The sequence below is a fragment of the Sciurus carolinensis genome, chromosome 2 (genome assembly GCF_902686445.1).
Source record: "Sciurus carolinensis chromosome 2, mSciCar1.2, whole genome shotgun sequence".
Lineage (NCBI taxonomy): Eukaryota > Metazoa > Chordata > Mammalia > Rodentia > Sciuridae > Sciurus > Sciurus carolinensis.
Window position 1 is genome coordinate 125,629,233 of NC_062214.1, and position 20,784 is coordinate 125,650,016.

A 20,784-nucleotide genomic window follows, 5' to 3' on the forward strand; every position below is an offset into this window, starting at 1 on the left:
TGAGTTCCTACCCAACTCTAGAGGCAGTGAGTCACTGAAGGTCTTTGTGGGTAGAAATGACATGATCAGGAATGGTCCTTGGGGAAGAGAAGGCTGGAGAGTTGTGTACAGATTGGAGCAGCAAGGCCTGTACAGCTGAGTTCAAGTACCAATAATGCTTGTGAAGGGTAATGAAGGACCATCCCAACAGGGATGACAGTGGAAAAGGAAAGGAGGCATGGGTTTGACAGAACTGATTAGACTTGCCAACAATATGGATAGGGGTTAGGGGTGTGGAGGAGCATAAAGAGAGGGAAGAGCTGCAGGTGAGAGGGAGTATAGAGAAGAACTAGGAGTTGAGGGCAGAGTTGGGGGTAGGGTGAGTGAGCTCCATATTGGAGACACAGAGTTTGAGATGTTAGAACATCCATATGGAGAGTTTCAGAAGCTCCCTGAACAGTTGAATCCGAAATTCAGAACAATTTGGGTCAAGAGACAGATATGAGAATAACCACCATAAAAATGGTAATGGAAGAGCTAGAAGAAAGGATGAGATGCAGGGCTAGCCTTATGCATATGTCACCTTTGTATATGGACCCAGGGGCCCATACTTGGTTTAATGCTCTGCTGCTGCTGTCTTGAAATTATTTGAACAAGAAGCCCTGCATTTCATTTTGCATGGGGACCCACAAGTTATACTAAGGAGATACTAAGGGTGAGAGTACAGTACAGGCCAAGATCCTTAGCCCCAGACCAGAGATGATTTTTGTAAAATGGTATGCACAATCTTTTTTTTTTTTTTGCAGAGCTGGGGATTGAACCCAGGGTCTTGTGCTTGCGAGGCAAGCACTCCACCAACTGAGCTCTATTCCCAGCCAGTACACACAATCTAATGCTTTGTGCAGTCATGCATTTGTCTGGTTCACAAATTTCATCAGATACACACAAGTGTCTGTGATCCAACAAATTACAAACCATAATTGTACTGATTGCCCCTGGGCAGGGGGATGTGTAGAAGACAGGTGGGAGATGGGAGTTTACTTTTCATTATAGGAGGGCTGGGGTTGTAATTCAGTGGTAGAGCACTTACTTCTAAAAAAATAAATAAAACAGAATGACATATTATTCATTTTATGCCCTTTTTCTACCTTTTGAATTTTCAACTATGGCATTTATTACCTGTTCTAAAACTAAATAAAGTAATTTAAAACAAAGACTTGGTGTTCTAGAGAAATGAGAAACTAAGAAGACTCCTTGGGGATAGAGAGATAAGGAGCAGCAGCAGCTGTGAAAGAGGCAGAGGAGGAACTCAGGGTGAGTTATACTGTGGCTACTGTGAAAGCATGGCAGGCAACAGAGGGACAGGTTTCTAGAAGAGTATCCCCAGTGGTTAAATGAGGCAAGGGAGGGAGGAGGACGAAGAATGAGAAAGGCCCATTGCTTTTCATGAGGCAGACGCTTAAAACATGTATATCATCTATTGAAGATGATGGCAGGACCTCCCCCATGAGGAGTGCCACTCACCATAAACTTCCCTCCCCCCAACTCAGCCCATCCCATCAGCCCGACCCATCTGTGTGTTCCCTCCAGACGCCTACAGGGAAGAGCTCAGAACAGACTGAAGCTGAAGCAGGGCTCCTGCCAGACTTGGGAGAGATAGGGTCTTCTCTGAGAGCCAAGCCATTCTTTGCCCTCCCTCTGATCAAGGAAAAGTAGTCATTCATCTGGGCTGGGCTAAGAGGTCAGCAAAAGAGTCCTGGGGCCTGAGCTGCCTGTACTTGGTAAGGTTCCCTCTGCTTCTCTTAACCACTGTAATTATCTCAAGGTCTATGCTCCCTTACCATCCCCTACTATTCCTGTTATCCTTTGCCCACAAAACCTCCTCACTGCCTAGAGCATAGACTGTGTGTTCTCTCCTGAGGGGCCAAAGGAGAGGGTCCTTCCATGTATCCCACCACTCTGCTTCAGGACTCTATTCTAGTTGTTCCTTTAGACCCTGATGCATCTAATGCTCTAGAAAGACTGAAGCAGGGGCTCCCCTCTTCCAAAAGGGTGCCAGAGTCATGGATGGAAGTCCTCTGGGACTCCCAGGAAGTCCTTACACACATCTTTTTATTAATTTAACAGGTTGTGTTTTTTTTTTTTTTTTGTGGAGGCATTAGTCCTGGGGATTTAACTCAGGGGTGCTTTACCACTGAGCTACATCCCCAGCCTTTTTCATTTTTTGAAACAGGGTCTTGCTCAGTCGCTTGGGGCCTCACAGGTTGGCTTTGAACTTGTGATCTTCCTGTTTCAGCCTCCCATGTCACTGAGATTACATGCGTGTGCCACTACACCCGGCTCCCAATCTAACAGTTTTGACCATGCCAATCTAAGCAAATTTTTCCTGAACACATTATCTTTTACCCACTTATCCACAAATGCTTGAAGAAAAGTTCTTCCCCTCAACTACTACACATATACAACATACCAAGTACTCTGCTGGGCACTATGGGGTAGACAAATCCATTTATGACACTATCCTTGCCCCTTAAATAGCTTACAGTTAAGTTGGGGAAATGAACAAGGTGGTGATGATGTTGCTAAAACAGCAACAAATTAGACACATCCTAACTAACTGTAAGCCACAGTGCTCTAGGAAATTCTGAATGGAAGAAAACAACACACATGGGAGATACTTATCTTAGGATCAGATAGATGGCAGGCCGACAGATAGATGGGGGAAAGAAGGAAAAACATACCTTGCAGTGAAACTACATGAGCAAATGCATGGAACAGAAATGGTGGACAGCCCAATACATGAGGAGGAAAAGACCCTATAGAGAAGGCAGTAAAATTTGGGTGAATGGTAGAGCAAAGTAGTCTAGGGGCCCAAAAACCAGACAAAAGCATTCTGCTTCTAGGGTGTTTCTCATCTTAATGACTCTGATGGTTTTACAATATTCCCCAAGATGGCTTTTCATCTATCTGAATAATGATGCAAGGCTTCCACAGCTTGACCTTATAAACTAAAGTTGTAAACATGGAGACTTGCAGGCTTTTCAGTTAGCATTCAGAATGCTTCCTAGATGGGGCCAACGCATGGGAATTAAGTCACTTTTAATCTCTCTGCTTTTCTGAACCTCAGCTACGCTATCCCAACTACAAAATAAAGAGAATGAAGTACCTATCTTGTAGGATACTCGTGAGAATAAAAGGGCAAAGATCTTTGTCATTTGTCAGGTAACAGTGGAAGTGAAGTCTCTTGTAACCTATGTTCTTGCCCTGTATTTAGATAGTCAAGCACTTTAGCAAAATCCTAAAGATACTGATGTTAAATTGTGATTCACAGGCCTCCCATGAGATTCACAGGTAACCATCATAGGAGTTGGTCATTTGGAGGACTGGGAAGAAGACTGGCAACTGAAGCCTGTGTGAGTATTGTACTTGATAATTTTCCATTCTGTTGTTCAAATTATAACTTTTCTTTAGGCAGAAGACCTGTACTGATTTAAAACACTTATTCTGAAAGGAAACTGCCAGGGTAGGGCTAGAGAATGAAGACCAACAAAGACAGGTACTAGAGGAATTCTTGACAGGTTAGGCAGGCCCTAAACAGTGAGCTATAATAGATTGTTCTGGGACTTTTCCTCCCTGCACTAGGTACTTTGAAGGTACCTGAGTGGGGCTCACCTTGAATTTTCAAAACCATTTGGTTATAATCTGACTGTATGGACAGAGCCTCAGGGATGCAGGGAGACTGGGCTAGTGGGATTCATTTTCCTGAAATGGTTATATGTGACACAGGACCTTGTAAGCCTGGAAATGTAACTCAGGAAAGATTAAGGTTCATTTACATCATTGCCCCATCCTTGCTTCTCCCAATGTAATCCTTGAGACTTCTCTAAAATTGGGGAGGAAAATGAGGTCAGGCAGGAAGTCAAGTGAGGAAGCATCCAGAGAAATGGTAATAATGATGACATCAACAAGCTAACAAGTTCTAAGCTCTTCACACTAAGCATCTCATTTAATCTTCACAACATTCCTGAGATAGGTACTATTTTCATTTCCTTTTTATAGATGAGGAATCTGTTAGATAAGGCCCCAAGCTTATTCAGCTGGTTTGTGACAGAAGAGGGACCTGAACCACATAGGTGGCACAAGTGACTATTCTGCTCGAGGGTGAAGATCCCCTAGCTTGCTTGCACTCAGAGTTAAAAGGAGACGGCTAATTCTCAGCACTCTTTATTCTAAACATGTAGGTTTCCTGATACATAAAAACTGACCGAAGCTCTTATCCTTTCTGGAACATTGGCAAGAGTATGACAAGTCTCTAATTTCCAAGGTCATTGTTTTCCCTCTGTACAACCCAGTGCTAACTGGCTCCTTTCCAGTCTTCAGGCACCTCATCAATCTACCCATTGCTCTCAAAAATAACTGCTAATGGCTCTCAGTAACTCCAGCCAACTCTTAAAGGCTCTTGAGAACAGATCATCTGGAGCAGCTAACAGAACTCATCCAACTTTCTGAAGTGGTTTTGATCAGTTCTTTCTTTGCTCTCACCTTCCCCTACATGATTTAAGTTGGTTGGTCTGCTTCACTTCATATTCAGAGTTCTTTCCACCAGGAGCAAATCTTGAGAACACGTACTAGTTCTGGATAGAGTGCAAAAGTTGGGAGGAAAGAGAAAGGATGTCTGAGACTAGAAGATTCAGTTTCTCAGATCAAAATTCCTTTCCTGTATCCAGCTCATGACTATTGTCTTCACCTGGTTGCCATGGAAACATCAGTCTCTTGTGGATGGTATGCGGCACTTCAGACAAAAAGTATCACAGGCTACCATGGTAACACCAAAAAGAGTAAATCTGCATCCTCTCTCCTGGAGAAGTAAGAAAGAAATAGATGAACTTGGGGGGGAAAGCAGGCTAGAAGGGACAACCTTTGGAAAGCCTGGATCTGACTTTAATAGGGAGAGAGTTAATTAAACACACAATTTAACATATGCAAGGCAAAGCAATAATGAAAAAGACTTGTATGGTGGCTTTGTCAGGCTATAACCATCTAGTAAGAGTTTGCAAAGTACTATAAATAAAGGTAGAATATGACCCAAAAGAGGACAAGGAATCAGAGATCAGATCCAACTAAGAAAGTTTCAGGGTCTTACACGATAGAATTTTGACCAGAAGTGGAGAAGACAGAACAAGATGAGCAAAGACACTAAAATAAAAAAATTCAGGGTCAGGGCTGGGCTATAGATCAGTGGTAGAGGGCCTGCCTAGCATGCCTGAGGCCCTGGATTTGGACCCAGGAAAATTAAAAATTAAAAAATAATCCAGGAACTGGAGTTGTAGCTCAGTGGTAGAGCGTTTGCCTGGCATTTGTGAGGCCCTGGGTTGGATTCTCAGCACCACATACAAATAAATAAATAAAATAAAAAAGATCCATTGATAACTAAAAAATATTAAATAAAAAAATAAATAATTCAGCATCCCCCAAGAGCATGGTTATAGAAAGAGGAAAAATGACACTTGCCCACTGACTCCAAGACTTGGCTTCTTTCACAGTGGTGCTGATAAGTGGATAAGGTTAAGGAGGGTCAAGGGACCTAAAGCTACACCAATTGGATTGGACACTTGAACTTGCCAACTATAAGACTGTGGGGCAAGTTACTTAATCTCTTTGGGTATTAGTTTCCTTGTTTACGAAGTAGACATTTAACCCTAAGCAGTTATTGTGAGGATTAAATGATTTAGTACATATAGGCGATTAGAATCATGCCTAACCTACAACAAATCCTGCATAAATGTTAACAATATGTGACGTGACACCTCCTTCTATACCATTTTCGGGTTTTTTTTTTTTTTTTGGTGGTGCTGGGGATTGAACTCAGGGTCTTGTGCCTTGGAGGTAAGCACTCTATCAACTGAACTATATTCACAGTGCTACACAAATCTTTTTTCATCATCCAAATATTACTGATTCTCACCAGACTCTCTCCACAGAAAACAGGGACTGTGATATAATTTCTTTCAAGTGTTTAACTCACTTCCCTTCATTGTTAAGTGATAGAACCAAAGGTTCACAAGTCAAGCCCCTTGGAAGCCAGAATGGTAGCTCATGTCTAGGGTCTGCTGGAGCTAAGGAGGTACACAGAATCCAGAGTGACAAGGACCCAAGTTTAAAGAAAAGGGAGGAAATGGTATTGCCTTACAGAAGACAGAAGCATTGGCTATGTAAACCAAAAGTCAGGTGAAAATTCCATTTAGAATTGATACTGGAAGAAGCCAGGCATGGCGGTGCACGCCTTTAATCCCAACTACTTGGGAAACTAAGGCACAATGATCACATCCATGCTCAAGTGGGAGAGTTGGAAGGAGGTTTCTTTTATGTTAGGCTGTGCACAGAAGCTGTTCAGTGCCCCTTCTCTCCCCTCTATTAACTATTCCCTATAGATAAGTTAAAAAGACAACACTGGGTCATACGTAATGACCACCAGCTATCACCCATGAAATGCCATCACCTTACAATGTACAACTAGAGCAGAAGTTGTCTTAGATGTTTCCTTACTTCCACCACTGTCTTCCTCTTAGCAGGAGACTATTCGAGTAACTAAGAACAGGGAACAAGGAGAAAATGAGGTAAAAGGACCAAAGTAGCTAGGATGAGACCATAAGGAAAAGCAGCAGAAATGGAGGCCCATCTGAGAAAAAGGGCAGGGAAGAAAGGCCTGTGGGCATAAGAGTCTGGAGGAGTCTAAGCAAGCACAAGACCAATTCACAGCCTCAGGATGAGTAACAAAAAAGATCTACATTGCACTTCTCAAGATGCATTAGCAGCTAAATCAATACCTATAGGGGGACTGGGCCATACCCAGCAGTTCCTACCTAAAAATAGTACATCCTCCTTCCCTTCCCCCAGGTCTAGAGAGCAAACCAGGATAAGACTGGGAAGGGGTGGAGTAGTAGCATAGAACGGGGGCAGGTGAGACTGCTGGCCTGCAACAATCAGGAACTAGTCTACAGTCCCACTGTCCACTGGCCACAAGTAGGCCTCCAGTGCTTAGTGATTTAGTTAGAAAGCAACCTCAGAAGCTAACGTCTCCACAAAACATTACCCCACTTAGAAAGAAGTTTGAGAGCTGAAAAATTAAAACCTAACAGCAATTATCCATATTTTTAGCATAATAAAATCTTAACATTCTGTTGCCATAGAGATCAGTAAAGAATGAAGGAACCCTACAGAGCCCTGCCCAAGAATTCAGGCCTTCTCCTTTGGTTGGTTCCCAGGCTAGTAAGCCAGGTTCTTTCCCACCCCTTATTATACAAAGCAGGCAGGGGAAGGTGTACCTCCCCTTAGGCAGGGCTGTTCCTGAAATACTCTACTCTCCAGAAATTTACTAATCCCAAGCCTATTATCTCAGGCAGAGCTGTATGAAAATCATGGATTGAGGGAACTAACCAAAGAAAAAATAGTAAAAATTAGGTCAGGAAAGCCCTGATATATAATGTCCAGATCCTTTTGGATATTGGATTGGGATACAGAGGGTGAAAGGTAGGCACCAAGGCCTACAGGGTAAAACTGTGAGCTTAAGAGACTTTTTTGGTACTTAAGCTCCTCAAGATCATGAAATACCTCAAAGAAAAGTATAGAATGTGCTACTGTCACACTGCCATCTGGTGGAAAGATAAGCTTTGTCCTTAGGCACAGAGAGAAGACAAATCTATCCAGAGGGCAGGTAGGTATGAAGACAGCTGAGATGATGAAGTCCTTCAAGACGGTGCATGCCTGTAATCTAAGCAACTTGGGAGGCTGAGACAGGAGGTTCAGAAGTTCAAGGCCAGCCTCAGCGACTTAGTGAGACCCTATCTCAAAATAAAAAATATGAAGGGCTAGGGATTTGGCTCAGTAGTAAAAAAAAATCCTTGATTCTATCCCTAGTACCTGCCCCCACCACACATAAAGATGAGAATAAATGGAGACCATGGCTGAGAATGTAAGGTAGATACAGATGGGGAATTCCACCAGGTATGAGCTTTCTGTCCACTTTTTCCCCTAAAGGTCAAATAAAAGAAAAAACATTGGTATTACAAATGTTTTATACATCCCTAGAACCATCATGGTTTTGGCTCAGAAGTTAACATCAGACCAACACACCAACTAAGATCACATGGATAGCAGCAGCCACAACAGGGAGCTTGCCTTTTATATAAAGTTTATATATATATATATATATATATTTTTTTTTTTTTTTCTTTTATATGTACACAGACAGAAGGGTATAAAATCCAGTGAGAAGGGCTCACACATACCCAGGTAGGGGACAGGAGTGACTTTAACCACCAGGGTTGAAGCCACAGTACAGGCACACAGGAAGTGGTGGAAAACAGCAGCCTTCCCTCCACCCTACCACCCTGGACCAAAGGAGGACTTGGGAAGAAGGAGAGGTGTACAAAGGCAGGTGGAAAGGTATCCCACATTTTACTTAAACTCCTGAAAGTCCATGAGGCTTCAATCTCAATTGCCTGGCAGGATATATCACACTTATGTCTCCCAATAAGATGCTGAGCTTATAGCAGTTCTGGCCTCAAGCTCCATGAAGCTAAGGCCTAAGCCAGGTGTCACAACATTCATGTCCATGCTACCTAACAGGGTCCTTAAAGCAAAAATCCAGCACCTTCCAAGTGCACCCCATAACTCCAATGTCCTTTAGATTCAGAGATCCTGTAGGTTTTCTTTGACAGATTATAGGGTAAAGGTATAGGAAAAGGAGAGAGGTTAGTTCCTTTAGTTAATGCCCTATGGCCTTCCCAATGGAGGAAGAATCACTAAGGGGTAATGAGAAAGGGCAAGAAAGTGGTCTTGGGAAAAGATACACAAAGACAAACAAGTATTCAATGTAGGTGTAGATTGTTCTCTTCAACTGGGGGCTTTGCTCAGCAGAGTCCACTCCCAGTGGGGCAGGGGCAGGAGCTCTTCTTGTTGTCTTAAGAGTGGCCTCAGTTCCTCCAGAATCAATGTCCATGCCCTCAGAATGGCTTGGTCCACAAACGGAAGACAGGGCAGCAGAAGAAGAGATGTGGAGAAGGGAGTGGCAGGACCCAGAGGGCACAGAGAGGTAGTGTGCTGTGCCACTGATTTACCTGTGGCAAGGAAAAGAAGCAAATGAGAAACCAAAAGAAAAAAGAGAATAACCAAAGACTAAAATGAGCGAAGCCCTGAGACTCACATGGTTTGGGGGGTAAAGAGGCTGGAGAGCTGGAAGCACTGGGATGCAATTGCCTGGGAGGCAAGGTTCAAAGCTGGACTCAAAGCTAAAACAAAGACACACAGAGTGACTGAATGAGTAAAAAGCATTCCTTCCTTCCAGGCGCCAACCCTTCATTCCCTTTCTGAAGCCTATGTCTACCGGTCAGAGCTGCTGGGTTCAGGGCCCCCAAAGGAACTGCTCCATTCAGTTGCAAGGCAGCAGCCTGGGCAGCGGCAGCAGCAGCAGCTGTGGTTGGCAGCTGGATTCCAGAGCCTAAAAGAAGAAGTGTGGTTAAGTTCCAATCCTGGATCTAAAATTCAATACTATGTTCTCCAGCCAGCAGATGCTCTACCTTCTGCCAGTTTGGCCATAAGCTGCAAACGTCCACCTGCTGATCCCAGATCCAGCTCCTGGTCTCCATCAGGAAAAGTGATGTCTGTGCCACCATCCAGTCGCTCAGTCACTTGGCCAACCCTCATAGGTCGACCAGCAAGTTCAAAACCATTCAACTGTTCCAGGGCCCGCCGGGCACACTCAGAGTCAGAGAACTACAAGAAACCCAGGCTGTGTCAGTCACCTCCTGGCCACAAATGTTCTCAAAGTCCCACTCAACATTCTGTGGTCCCACTATCACACAAGTTGCATATTCACTACAATACAAAATTTTGTTTCCCTGGGAATGTAACCTAAGATCCCCAATGCCTCAAAATGATTCTCTGAAAAATAATTAGTGGCAACCACTTTTCAATATTCAGCTCCATTAAGAATCTACCAATGCAAAAAGTATATCACCTGCAAGGAATTACCCTGACAGGCTGTTTTACAAATGGGCATGTATAATTGAAGTAAAGTCTTCTCAGCTTTTCATTCATCCCTCAGGATTAGTAAGTTTTAGTTCTCAATTGAGTACTAGGAATCTTGGACTCCAGATTCCAGACTCTGGGACTCCAGAGCCCAGGCTGAGGAGGAAACACTATAGTGTAGAGAGCAGACAGCACCCTCAACCCTACACCAGTGCTGACAATTAAATAATGGGCAGATAGTCTGCTCTCTAGTCCTTTTTATCAGCAGCACCAGCAGTACCTGGTTTGAAGATTCCCAGGTGGCTGTTGGTTATGTCAAGGCTGTTGACCAAAAGGCAGCAACTGAAGCCTTTCCATGTGTGAGTCACACAGAGAGTTAGAAATGGTTATTTGCCACTAAGGAATCATCAACACCACAGCTGGCTTTGTTTACTCTGATATTCCTTGCCTTAGGGCCTGGCATGTGGTATTGACAGTTCCTAGGTAGGTGGTGTAGGGGACTTGCCTTTACTGGATACTTTTGAGGTGAGCAATTCCCATGACAGAACACAACCTACTACTCCCTGCCCTGTAGGCAACTGTGAGGGCATACACTGTCTGGATTAAGCCCAGAAAATATCAGTTTCTATCAAATTTTGTGGCTGGCAGCCAGTTCTCAACCTGGAATCACAAGGGGCTGGAAGAACCAGTTGTAAGAAGTAGAAACAATTTTGTTGAAGAGTCAGGAAAAGGTGAAACTTGTCCATTACTAGGGCAGCCTCGCTATTCTTCCTATAGTGTTGTTCTTCTCAATGGAGAAAATGCTTCAAATGAAGTAGTGCTAGGGGAAGTATAAATTTCCTTTCCCATCCTTATCATGAGAATGCACTGATTCTATAAATCACGTCATTAAACACCCATACCTAACCTCCCTCATGCCCCCAACCTTTTAGCTGCAGCCTGGAATCATTACTATTACCCAAAAAGCAAGACGCAACACCAGGGAAGCGGGTTGAATTCTTGGACACCCCCAGACCAGGGTCACTGACAGTGTAGGAGCAAAGCCAAGATCTCAAGCAATGCACTCATCTCAAGGGGCAGAAGGCTAGTCCAAACTTCAGGCACCAGGATTTATGGGTCACTTAGTTCCTAAAGGAGGAGGATGAAGCTAAGCTGCAAAATCAGACAAGTGGACAAACCCAAAGTAAAATTTAAAAATTAGAAGACAGATACTCACTGTAATAAAACCATAACCTTTAGAGCGGCCTGTATCTGAGTCCTTCATCAGGATAATGTTGTCAATCTGTAGTAGAATAGGAAGGAATTATTAATGACATTTTCACTAGCCCAAATCTTTCATCTTTCTTACCCAAATTGTTCTAAATACCTCTAAAGCTTCCAGACAACAAATTACATCTTCCCAAACCTTCTTTTAAAAAGACACAAAGGCAGGGCATGGTGGTGCACGCCTGTAATCCCAGTGACTTGGGAGGCTGAGGCAGAAGATCGTGAGTTCAAGGCCAGACTCAGCAACTTAGGCCCTCAGCAACTTAGCGAGATCCTGTCTCAAAAAATTAAAAAAGGGTTGGGGATATAGCCGAGCAGTAAAGTGCCCCTGGGTTCAAACCACAGTATTAAAAAAAAAAAAAAAAAAAAGGCAAAGGCATCTTTTTCCAAAACACTTTTTCTAACTAATCTTATGTATTCTGGACCCTCTTATTTGATTTTATTGTGCCTCACCTGGTTGTCTACTGATCACCATGATTAGACATGGAACCTAACTTTCATGCCAGGGACCCATTTGCCTGGGACATATGCAACAAGTTGATCATAACCAGACAGAACAGAGGTACACTTACCCACTCCACATTTTGCAATTCCCTTCAGTTTTCCTTTCTACTCACTTTGCCAAAAGGCTCAAAGATGCCCCGGAGCATGTCCTCGGTGATATTGAAGTGCAGGGAGCCCACGTAGAGGCGCATTGGTCCACCAGTACCCTTCTGCAGATTGTTGGCCATGGCTGCCAATCGGTTTTTCTCAGCCTACAGAAAGTAGAAATAAATGATGGGTCATGTTCCACTTTCCTACCCTCCTTATAATATTTTATTGTGCTCACCTGTGAGGCCTGTACAATAATAGGTACTCCCAGCAATCTTTGCCCAGTCAGCCCAATGGCCAGTGGCACAGACTGAATTTCACAGAATTCCACATATGCAATGCCTTTAGAACGACGTGAGTTCCGATCTGAGATGATACGCACGTCACGAACCTACCCCATGACACAAAGAAACCCTAAGTTGAGAATAAAAGTAGGTAGATAGAAGATAAATTGCTCAGAATTAAACAAAGTTGGGAAGGTTACCTTGCCAACAGCAGAAAAAAAGTCCTCCAGATCTCGAGGCCGGATACGGGCAGCTAACTGCATACAGAAAACTGTGCGGGCATCACGCTCCTCAGGGCTCAAATTATCAACTGGCTCCCTAAAATGAAAAACATGTTGAGACTGCCCCTCTCAATCCTTGGTTACTATTCTCCAGTTAACCCTCAAGTAAAATACATTCCTATAGTTTGGCTCTACCAGCATTTTATTCATACTTCACAATCCCTAAAAGTGGCCATTATTAACTCACCTGACTGGGCTCTTCTCTTTGAAATGAGGGCTTTTACTGTGTCCATATCTATGTCTAGGAACAGAGAAAAACAAAAATAAAACTTTATTAAATGCTGGGTCTTTCATTATGAGAAAACCAGATTCCAGCACCTCACCTCACATGTGCACTATTAACACAGGTTGAACATACCTAATCTGAAAACTGAGGATTGCAGTCAAAACACAAGTATACTAAAATGTATCAAAATTACCCCAATTCTAAAGTATCTCATTATGTATATGTAAATATTACAAAATCTGAAACAATCCAGGATCCAAAATACTGCTGGTACCAAGCACTTCACTTAGGTATACTCAACCCATACCATCCCTCCAGTGACTATGCAACCTGCCTATCACAGTGGGTGATAAGCACCCTCAGGCAGAATCCACAGTGCAATTGTTTTTCTGGCCAGAGTAAGACAGAAGGGTGATGTTATTTAGAAATGGTGATACCCAGTGGCAAGTGGAGGACTCCTATAGCGCACGCGATCCTCACGTCGCCGGTCTCGACTTCGGGACTCACTACTATGTCGACAATCGCGGCTACGGCTGCGGTGACGACGCTGCCAATCTCGACTTCGGCTCCGACTGTTTCTCCGTCTATGTCGATCACGGTCTCGGCTCCGACTACAGATGGAAACAACCTCTTCTGAACTTTAAACATATCTCCTTCCATGCTATCTTCCCACTTTAACAACTCCCCAAACCCAACAGTCCCCAAAATTACAGACCTGCGCCTTCTATCCCTGCTTCTACTATGACTCTGACTCCTCTTCTTCCTGTAAAAAGAGTAGAAATTCTTACAACTGAGAAGGTTTCATTATCCTTCCCAGGGAAAAAGAATGAGAGGAAGGACAGGGTGAAACAGAAAGCACCGAAAGACCAAAGCCCAGAGGATGATCTGGCAGTAGTTCACAGTAACTGCACAACACCAACTTACACAGAGCCCTGAATGCTGTCAGTCATCTGAAGAGGCCAATTTCCCCCCAAAGCCAAGCAAAAGCTGGTGTTTCCAAATCAGGGGTCCTCTTGCTATTTTATTCAAATGAAATATATCGATGCTAGGACTGATCCACAAATCTACACTGGAAAGCGAAGACTAGAAGATCATTAAACCAACTCACCATTGTTCCCATGACCCAGTGGAGCCATTACTAAATGTCAGCAGACTTAAGAACCACCGCCTCCCTATTCTGGCTGTTTCTCCAACGGATGCCGTTGTTTCCCTTCCCCAAGTTGCCAACCCGTTTCTTCACCCCACACTCACTTGCTTGTCTCCCCAGTGGTGGTGCTCACACTGGTACCACTGCCACTGTTGCCGGTGCTGCTGGTGGTATTGCTAGGACTGTCCTTTTTAACCTCTTTCCTTTGCTGCTCATCCTGAGGAGTTCGCCAGGAAAATATCACAAGGTACAAGGTGGCAGACACACAGATTCCATTGGGCAAAAAGAACAAAGGTGGACAAGGAAGAAATCAAAAGCTCTCGATTACCTAGCTAGTTTTTGAGCACCTGGATCTCCTAACAAGGGGAATAATAGAGGAAGCAAGGAAACTACCAAAAAGGAAAAGATGAGAATGATAGACTTTTGATGTCAAGTGTCAGCTACCTAACATCTGTCTCACTGACATTATGTCCCAGTAGAGTACAAAACTGGCCCTGGTCTGAGGTACACTGACTTTCTACTATCACTGCGAGTTACCAGCAAAGCACACAATACCACCACCACATTATGTGCCCACCCCTGGCTTTCAGGGTCCTCTCTAAAAGAATGGTCCTCGAGTACAGATCCCCAGCAAAGGTTACTAAAGACTATGCTTTTCAAGAATAGTCACTGAACATAATAAACAAGCAGGGAAAGAGGATTCACAAAATGTTTCAACTAATGATCCACAACTGCTCTTTCTTACTAACCCAATTCCAGGAGTGAGGTGGGGAATATTACCTCCTCTTTTTTATAGGGAGCTTCCAGCATGGCCTCAATCACTATATCAAAGTCATCAGACGCCATCGTGTCAGATCTGAGGAGAGGATATTGATACATAAGAACCTGATTTATATTTTTCCTTCCCTTCTAGCACCAAACCACATTCTCTTCCCCCTCCAAGAAACAGACTTCAGGATATATAGTTCTTTTTCTTAAACTTTTAAAAGGATCTTACCAGCTACTGCTTGTCCTATGTTATTTTTACATCCAGAGATCTAAACTAGTTATGCTTTGTGGCTTAGAAGCAGTCAAGGGTCTACCATTATGTTAAGGAAAATAAGTCAAACTCAAAAGGTTAAAGGTCATGTTTTCTCTCACACTGAGGAAAAAGGAAAAGAAAGGTGGGGGCAGATCTCAGAAAATCAAAGGGAGATCTGTAGAGAAAAGGGACCAAGGGGTGGGGGAGGAAGAGGGAAGTGCTGAGGAGTAACACTGGCCACATTACATTGTTATATTGTGTATTGTGTGCATGTATGAATATGTAATAAATCTTATTAGTATGTACCACTATAATGCACCAATAAAAATGGGGGGGGGGAATGCTCAAGGGTCTGGAAGGAAACTGAATACCTAGATAGAGACAAAATACAATACAACCCTTATTCTGTGAAGAGAAAATACTGTCAAAATGTGTTTCATTTTTGTAGTACTGGGGATTGAACCCTGGGGTATTCTACCACTGAGCTATATCCCCGGTCCAATTTTACTTTATTTGAGACAGGGTCTCACTAATTTGTCCAGTCTAGCATTGAACCTGTGATCCTTTTGTCTCAGCCTCCCAAGTACCTGGAATTCCAAGCATGCACCACCACACTAGCTGAAAATACTGGTACTCAAAATTACTATTCACTTTACAAGGGACATTAGGCCTCCATTCTGTTCAAAATTCCCATCTGGCTAACTGGTTTCAATTTATATTGTAAAAAGATACTAATAAACTTAAATCATAAAAATAGGGGTTGAGGTTGTAACTCAGTAATAGAGCACTTGCCTAGCATGTGTGAGGCATTGGTTTCAATTCTCAGCACCCCATGTAAATAAATAAAAAAGATCCATCAACAACTAAAAAAAAAAAAAAAGCACGCATTTCCAATAAAAAAGTAAAGGTGCAAGACCAAAATCAGAAACAAGACAAAGCGTGCTGGCGATGTAGCCCATCTCCTATAGTGCCTGCCCCGCATGCCTGGGTTCAAGTCCCCAGCACTGTCTGATTACAGAAACAAGACAAAGCAACACCAGAATGACACAGATTTGCCTTAAGTTCTTTCCCACATAATCCAAACCTCAATAATTAGGGCCTCATCACTAAGCATTTTCAGTCCAACATCAACTAGACTTTAGATAGCTTAGAAATACATTATGATTAAGCCAGGCACAGGAGCACACACCTACAATGCCAGTGACTTGGGAGACTGAGGTAAGAGGATTGCAAGTTCGAGGAAAACCTCAGCAACTCAGGACCAAGGCAGGATCCTGTCTCAAAATAAAAGATTAAAAAAGAGATGGGATACAGCTCAGTGGTAAAGCACCCCTAGGTTCAGTCCTCAGTACCCACCCCAAAATACACATGTGTATATATGTACGTGTGTGTGTGTGTGTGTGTGTAGTTGTTTTGTTTTGTTTTTAATTAAAATCAGCTTAACCAATCCCACTTTGAAGACTTTCTGTCTGGCAGACAGGGAAAAAGTACTCGCATCCCCCAAGCTTTAACATCTAGCAAATGTCTCCAGTCAAGCTGTTTATCATAGGTCTGTCAAATAAGAAAAGCAAATATAGCAAACATTAATATTCCAATAAAAATTACTGGTCTGGAATTATTGGTACACAGTGCATGGACGAATCTCAAAATAACAATGCTGCGCAAAAGAAATCAGACCAAAACACTGAATGATTCCATTTATATAAAATTCTAAAAATTCAGACAAATCTACAGTCACAGAAAGCAGAGCTGTGGTTGCCTAGGTATAGGAGCAGGTGGTGAGGGGATGGGAGGAAAGAATTTTAAAAGGGCATAAAAAAACCTTTAAGAGTAAAGTTTCATGGGTGTTTACAAATACCAAAACCCATCAAACTGCACACATTAATGTATACAGTTTTACTGTATGCTAATTACATATATATATCGATGTTATAAAAAGAAAACTAACCTGAGGAATTTCTATCAAAATCACTTTCTATATCCACAAAAGCTTTGTCTTCCTTAAAGCAGCTAATGCACCATCCAACAATGCTATTTTGGTTGCCCTCAAAGTCCTAACCCTGTTTTGATGACTTATTAAGTATAAAAATTATACCACTCACTTATATAACCTATGGTTTCTAGGCACTATTTCAATATAGAGATAAAATTCTTTTTAAAAAATTTTTTTTTTAGTTGTCAATGGACTTTATTTATATGTGGTGCTGAGAATCGAACCCAGTGCCTCACATATGCTAGGCAAGTGTTCTACCACTGAGTTACAATTCTAGCCTGAGATAAAATTCTTAGAAGATGATGAAAATCAAACCAAAATCAAATAGGTGTGTCTAAAAACCAGTAAATTAAATCTCTCATAACAGCACCTTATGTTTATTTAGCAAGGTAATATATGCTACAGATAATACCTGACCCGTTCACAGATTCTAAAAAATGAGATTTTATGAACTGCTCAAAGTCAAATAGATCAAATAAAGGGGTTCATTCTCAATTATAGAGGTCTTTTTTAAAAATTTTTTTAGTTGTAGATGGACACATTTATTTTATTTTTATGTGGTTCTGGGGATCGATTCCAAGGCCTCGAGAGTGCTAGGTGAACACACTACCACTGAGCCACAATCCCAGCCCGATTATAGAGGTCTTCTGACTCCACATCTATCAGGTTACCTCTCTCATTTGATTTAAACTTAAAAGAAATGAAAAACAAAACAGCATGCTAAAATATTTAGTTTTAAATATAGATCACTGAATATAAATGTTCTGACAGATTTATCAAAACAGTCCCATTTGTCACACCTTTTTATTATGAGGCTTCTATATCTATGGCATATACAGTGTGTTTCAGAATATCATATGCCACACTAACGATAATATATATTATTTGGGGCTGGGATCGTGGCTCAGTGGCAGAGCGTTTGCCTAGCGTGTGTGAGGCACTAGGTTCAATTCTCAGCACCACATACAAATAAATAAAGGTTCATCAACAACTAAATGGAAAAAAAAAAACAGGGTTGAGGATATAGCTTAGTTGGTAGAGTGCTTGCCTTGTAAGCACAAGACCCAGGGTTCAATCCCCAGTACTACCAAAAAAAAAAAAAAAATATATATATATATATACACATATTTATATAAATCCGGCCCACTGTGGAAAAATGGGTCTAAAAATATGTTTTTGACCTTCAAATAATTTCTTTTCAGTTACTTTGCCTGAAAAATCTACATAAATTTTCTCAGTGTTAAAAACTCTTTACAATCCGTTTTTTCCTCTCTAAATAAAATGCTTCTAATTTCAAGAATTGCTATTGTTGGTGCTGGGGCTGTAACTCAGTGGCAGAGCACCTGCCTAGCATGTCTGAGGCACTGGGTTCAATCCTTAGCACCACATAAAAAATAAACAAAAATAAAGGCATATTATTCATCATTGAAGCAGAGAGAGAGAGAGAGAGAGAGAAAAGCAGAATCTTGGGCCCCTTGCAGAACCACTGAATCAGCATCTGCATTTAAAAAAAAAAGAAATAAAAGAAAAGAACTGCTATTGTTGAGTGGAACCATAGAGCACAAGTAACAAAATATACACAAAAACTTTCAGTTAGGGGGCTGGATGTAATTCAGTGTACTTAGATTTTTAGCATGCTGGAGGCCCTGCTTCAATCCCCAGCATCAACACTAAAACCAAAAAAGAACCAACAAAACCCCCAGAAACTTTCACTGAAGCTGATAATCCTCCCCAAATGAACTCTATTGTATGAAGTTTTCACCGTGAAACAAACAAATCTAAATACAGACATATTGTCATGGGCCACATAATGACATTTCTGTCAATGGACCACATGAGATAGTGGTCCCATAAGATGTATGTTGTTTAATGATATAGCAGCCCTTGTAGATTGTGTAAGTACACTCTGATATTTTAATTAAGGGGCAATTGCCTAACAACACATTTCTGAGAACACATCCCATTGTTAAGTAGTGTATGACTGTAGAACATGTTAATTTGAAACTGGCAATCTCACTGGGTTTAGTTTGTCTTTCTAGATGTCCTAAAAGCAATAAGGTGCCAAATATGCATTTTTCGATTGGTAGTTTTCAAATTCTATATGCCAGCTTATGGGTCAAGGTCCACTCAATCCCATCCATATATACATTCCAGTGTATGCTTCCATCTCTGCTCCAAAACCTGCATCAGAAGCCTACAATCATTGCTGTTCCTGAACCTTGTAAATCCCACTGTCGAAGGAGCAGAAAAGAACCACTGTCAACCCTGTTCAGTAAGAATACACCAAATCCTGGAGTCCCAGGAGTGATGGAAGCACCATTTCCTGGATGAAGTCACCGAGAAGGCACAAACACCTCCAAACGAAAGGCAGGTTAGTTAATAATAGGAACAATGAGAAAGACAAAAAAGGACCACCTTCCCCATGTTGTGCAACGAACCAAAATCAGTCTTTTTAAAAATGGTCCTATAAGTAACTTGTACCATCATTGCAAACGCCAGCGTCCCTACGCTCGATCCTCATGTGACCTCATCATAAGCCTACGGAATGTGTACTCGAATGGACCAAATATGAGGCCAACAGCGTAAACATGAGTTTTCAAGGGACTGGGAATTGAGGAAGAAATCTCAATTCCTTTATCTCTCTTGAATGGTGGCACCACGCACCAACGGTAGAAAAAAAGTTTATACCGTTTATCTCAGGCCGCGGAGAGTCAAAGCTCCCTCCCTAGTATGAGCGACCCTACGTGTCCCGGGAGCGAGGTACTGAAAAGTGATCGATCCGTCACTGGCATCTGTGAAGCCGCATCTTTACCGGTTTAAATTACAACCACGAGAATGCAGATGTCTAAAGTCATGCCAGTGGGCTACATTTAGATAGCGAACATTTCCAGAACAAAATAAACCAAAAGTGTGCCTTTTTAAAAAAAAATTTTTTATTTTAAATTTGCCTGATTCTGCTCATGACGCCATTTTCTGCCTGTGACGTCAGGGGGAGGCGCCGCACAGCAACGTCACACATAGGTGACGTAGCGGGGACGGGGACACAGTTTCGGGGTTTCTCACCAGTTCCGGGTCCCCGCAGGGGGGGTCCCGGTTATCTTCGTTCCTTTCGGTGTGTTGTGGGGCGTGAAGCTCAGCAGTGTCCTACGGTTTTAGCTAAAAAAACAGCACGGCAGCCAGACCTGCTCCTCTTCCCGCAAAATGGCGGCACCTCCGCTATCTTCCAGAACCTTCTGCAATCTGCGCATGCGCCGGAAACAGACGCTGGATCTAATCTCTCTGGTTTCGCGGCAACAGTCCAAAGTGCAGGTTTTCATTGGCTAAAACTCTGTAAGTACGGGTGGAGCTAAACTTAAATGTTTCTTAGCAACCATCAAGTTCCCACGGATTGGCTAGCCTCCGAGACTCAAGGAAAGTGAAAACCCCTTTGGTAGTCGCCCTACTCTCATTGGTTAAGTGACTTGCGGAAGGCGGAGAAAATCAGGTCCAGGACAAGAGGGAAGGACCCACCTGTCCCATTCCCCATACTATCGTGGACTGGGCCAACGAGGTGGGCGGAGCCAGCGAGGAGGGATGAAGGGCGTCCTTGGCAGTCTACTGATTTGCCGAGGCGCGCACGTGTGTCCTCACCGACTCTCTTGTGGAGATTGTGTTGTTTTCATATGGGGATGTGGGACTGCACACCCTTTCTCAAAGGCCTGTTTACCAACACCTCCTGACCCCAGTACTTGAGACCTGTAAAACGCAGTCCTGCCAAATTTATCTGCCATGCTCCGCTTGGTCCCACACCTTCAGTTCAAATCAGTGCCCCCACCACCTCCCACAAGGTAAGTTTGAGACTTTCTCAGTAGATTCCTTGGGTTCAGCAGTATTTCACCCTCTAACCAGGGAGAACAGAGCCTACCCTCATTTTCCAAGAGCTTCCAAGACCACTAGACACATCAGCTGCCTGATATAGCTGGTAGAA

The 20,784-nt window shown here is 42.7% G+C and overlaps 1 protein-coding gene across 6 annotated transcripts; it reads right to left on the minus strand.

Annotated features, from left to right (window-relative positions):
* Positions 1 to 8,179: 8,179 nt before the first annotated feature.
* On the minus strand, positions 8,180 to 20,142 carry Rbm23 (RNA binding motif protein 23). Of its 6 annotated transcripts, XM_047539622.1 has the most exons (14): positions 19,881 to 20,137; positions 14,584 to 14,659; positions 13,908 to 14,020; positions 13,372 to 13,419; positions 13,094 to 13,267; positions 12,618 to 12,671; positions 12,350 to 12,467; positions 12,104 to 12,256; positions 11,892 to 12,029; positions 11,225 to 11,290; positions 9,558 to 9,753; positions 9,365 to 9,478; positions 9,185 to 9,269; positions 8,180 to 9,098 (listed from the first exon to the last, which is right to left on the minus strand). In XM_047539622.1, the coding sequence occupies exons 2-14, from the start codon at positions 14,647 to 14,649 to the stop codon at positions 9,095 to 9,097; spliced, it is 1,329 nt and encodes a 442-aa protein (XP_047395578.1). In that variant the 5' UTR covers positions 14,650 to 14,659; positions 19,881 to 20,137; the 3' UTR covers positions 8,180 to 9,094. The 6 variants fall into 6 exon arrangements, with proteins under 6 accessions (XP_047395578.1, XP_047395582.1, XP_047395581.1 ...); XM_047539626.1 differs by lacking the exons at positions 14,584 to 14,659; positions 19,881 to 20,137 and adding an exon at positions 13,581 to 13,725 and having other exon boundaries at positions 8,181 to 9,098; XM_047539625.1 differs by lacking the exons at positions 14,584 to 14,659; positions 19,881 to 20,137 and adding an exon at positions 13,581 to 13,739 and having other exon boundaries at positions 8,181 to 9,098.
* Between the last annotated feature and the right edge of the window lie 642 nt (positions 20,143 to 20,784).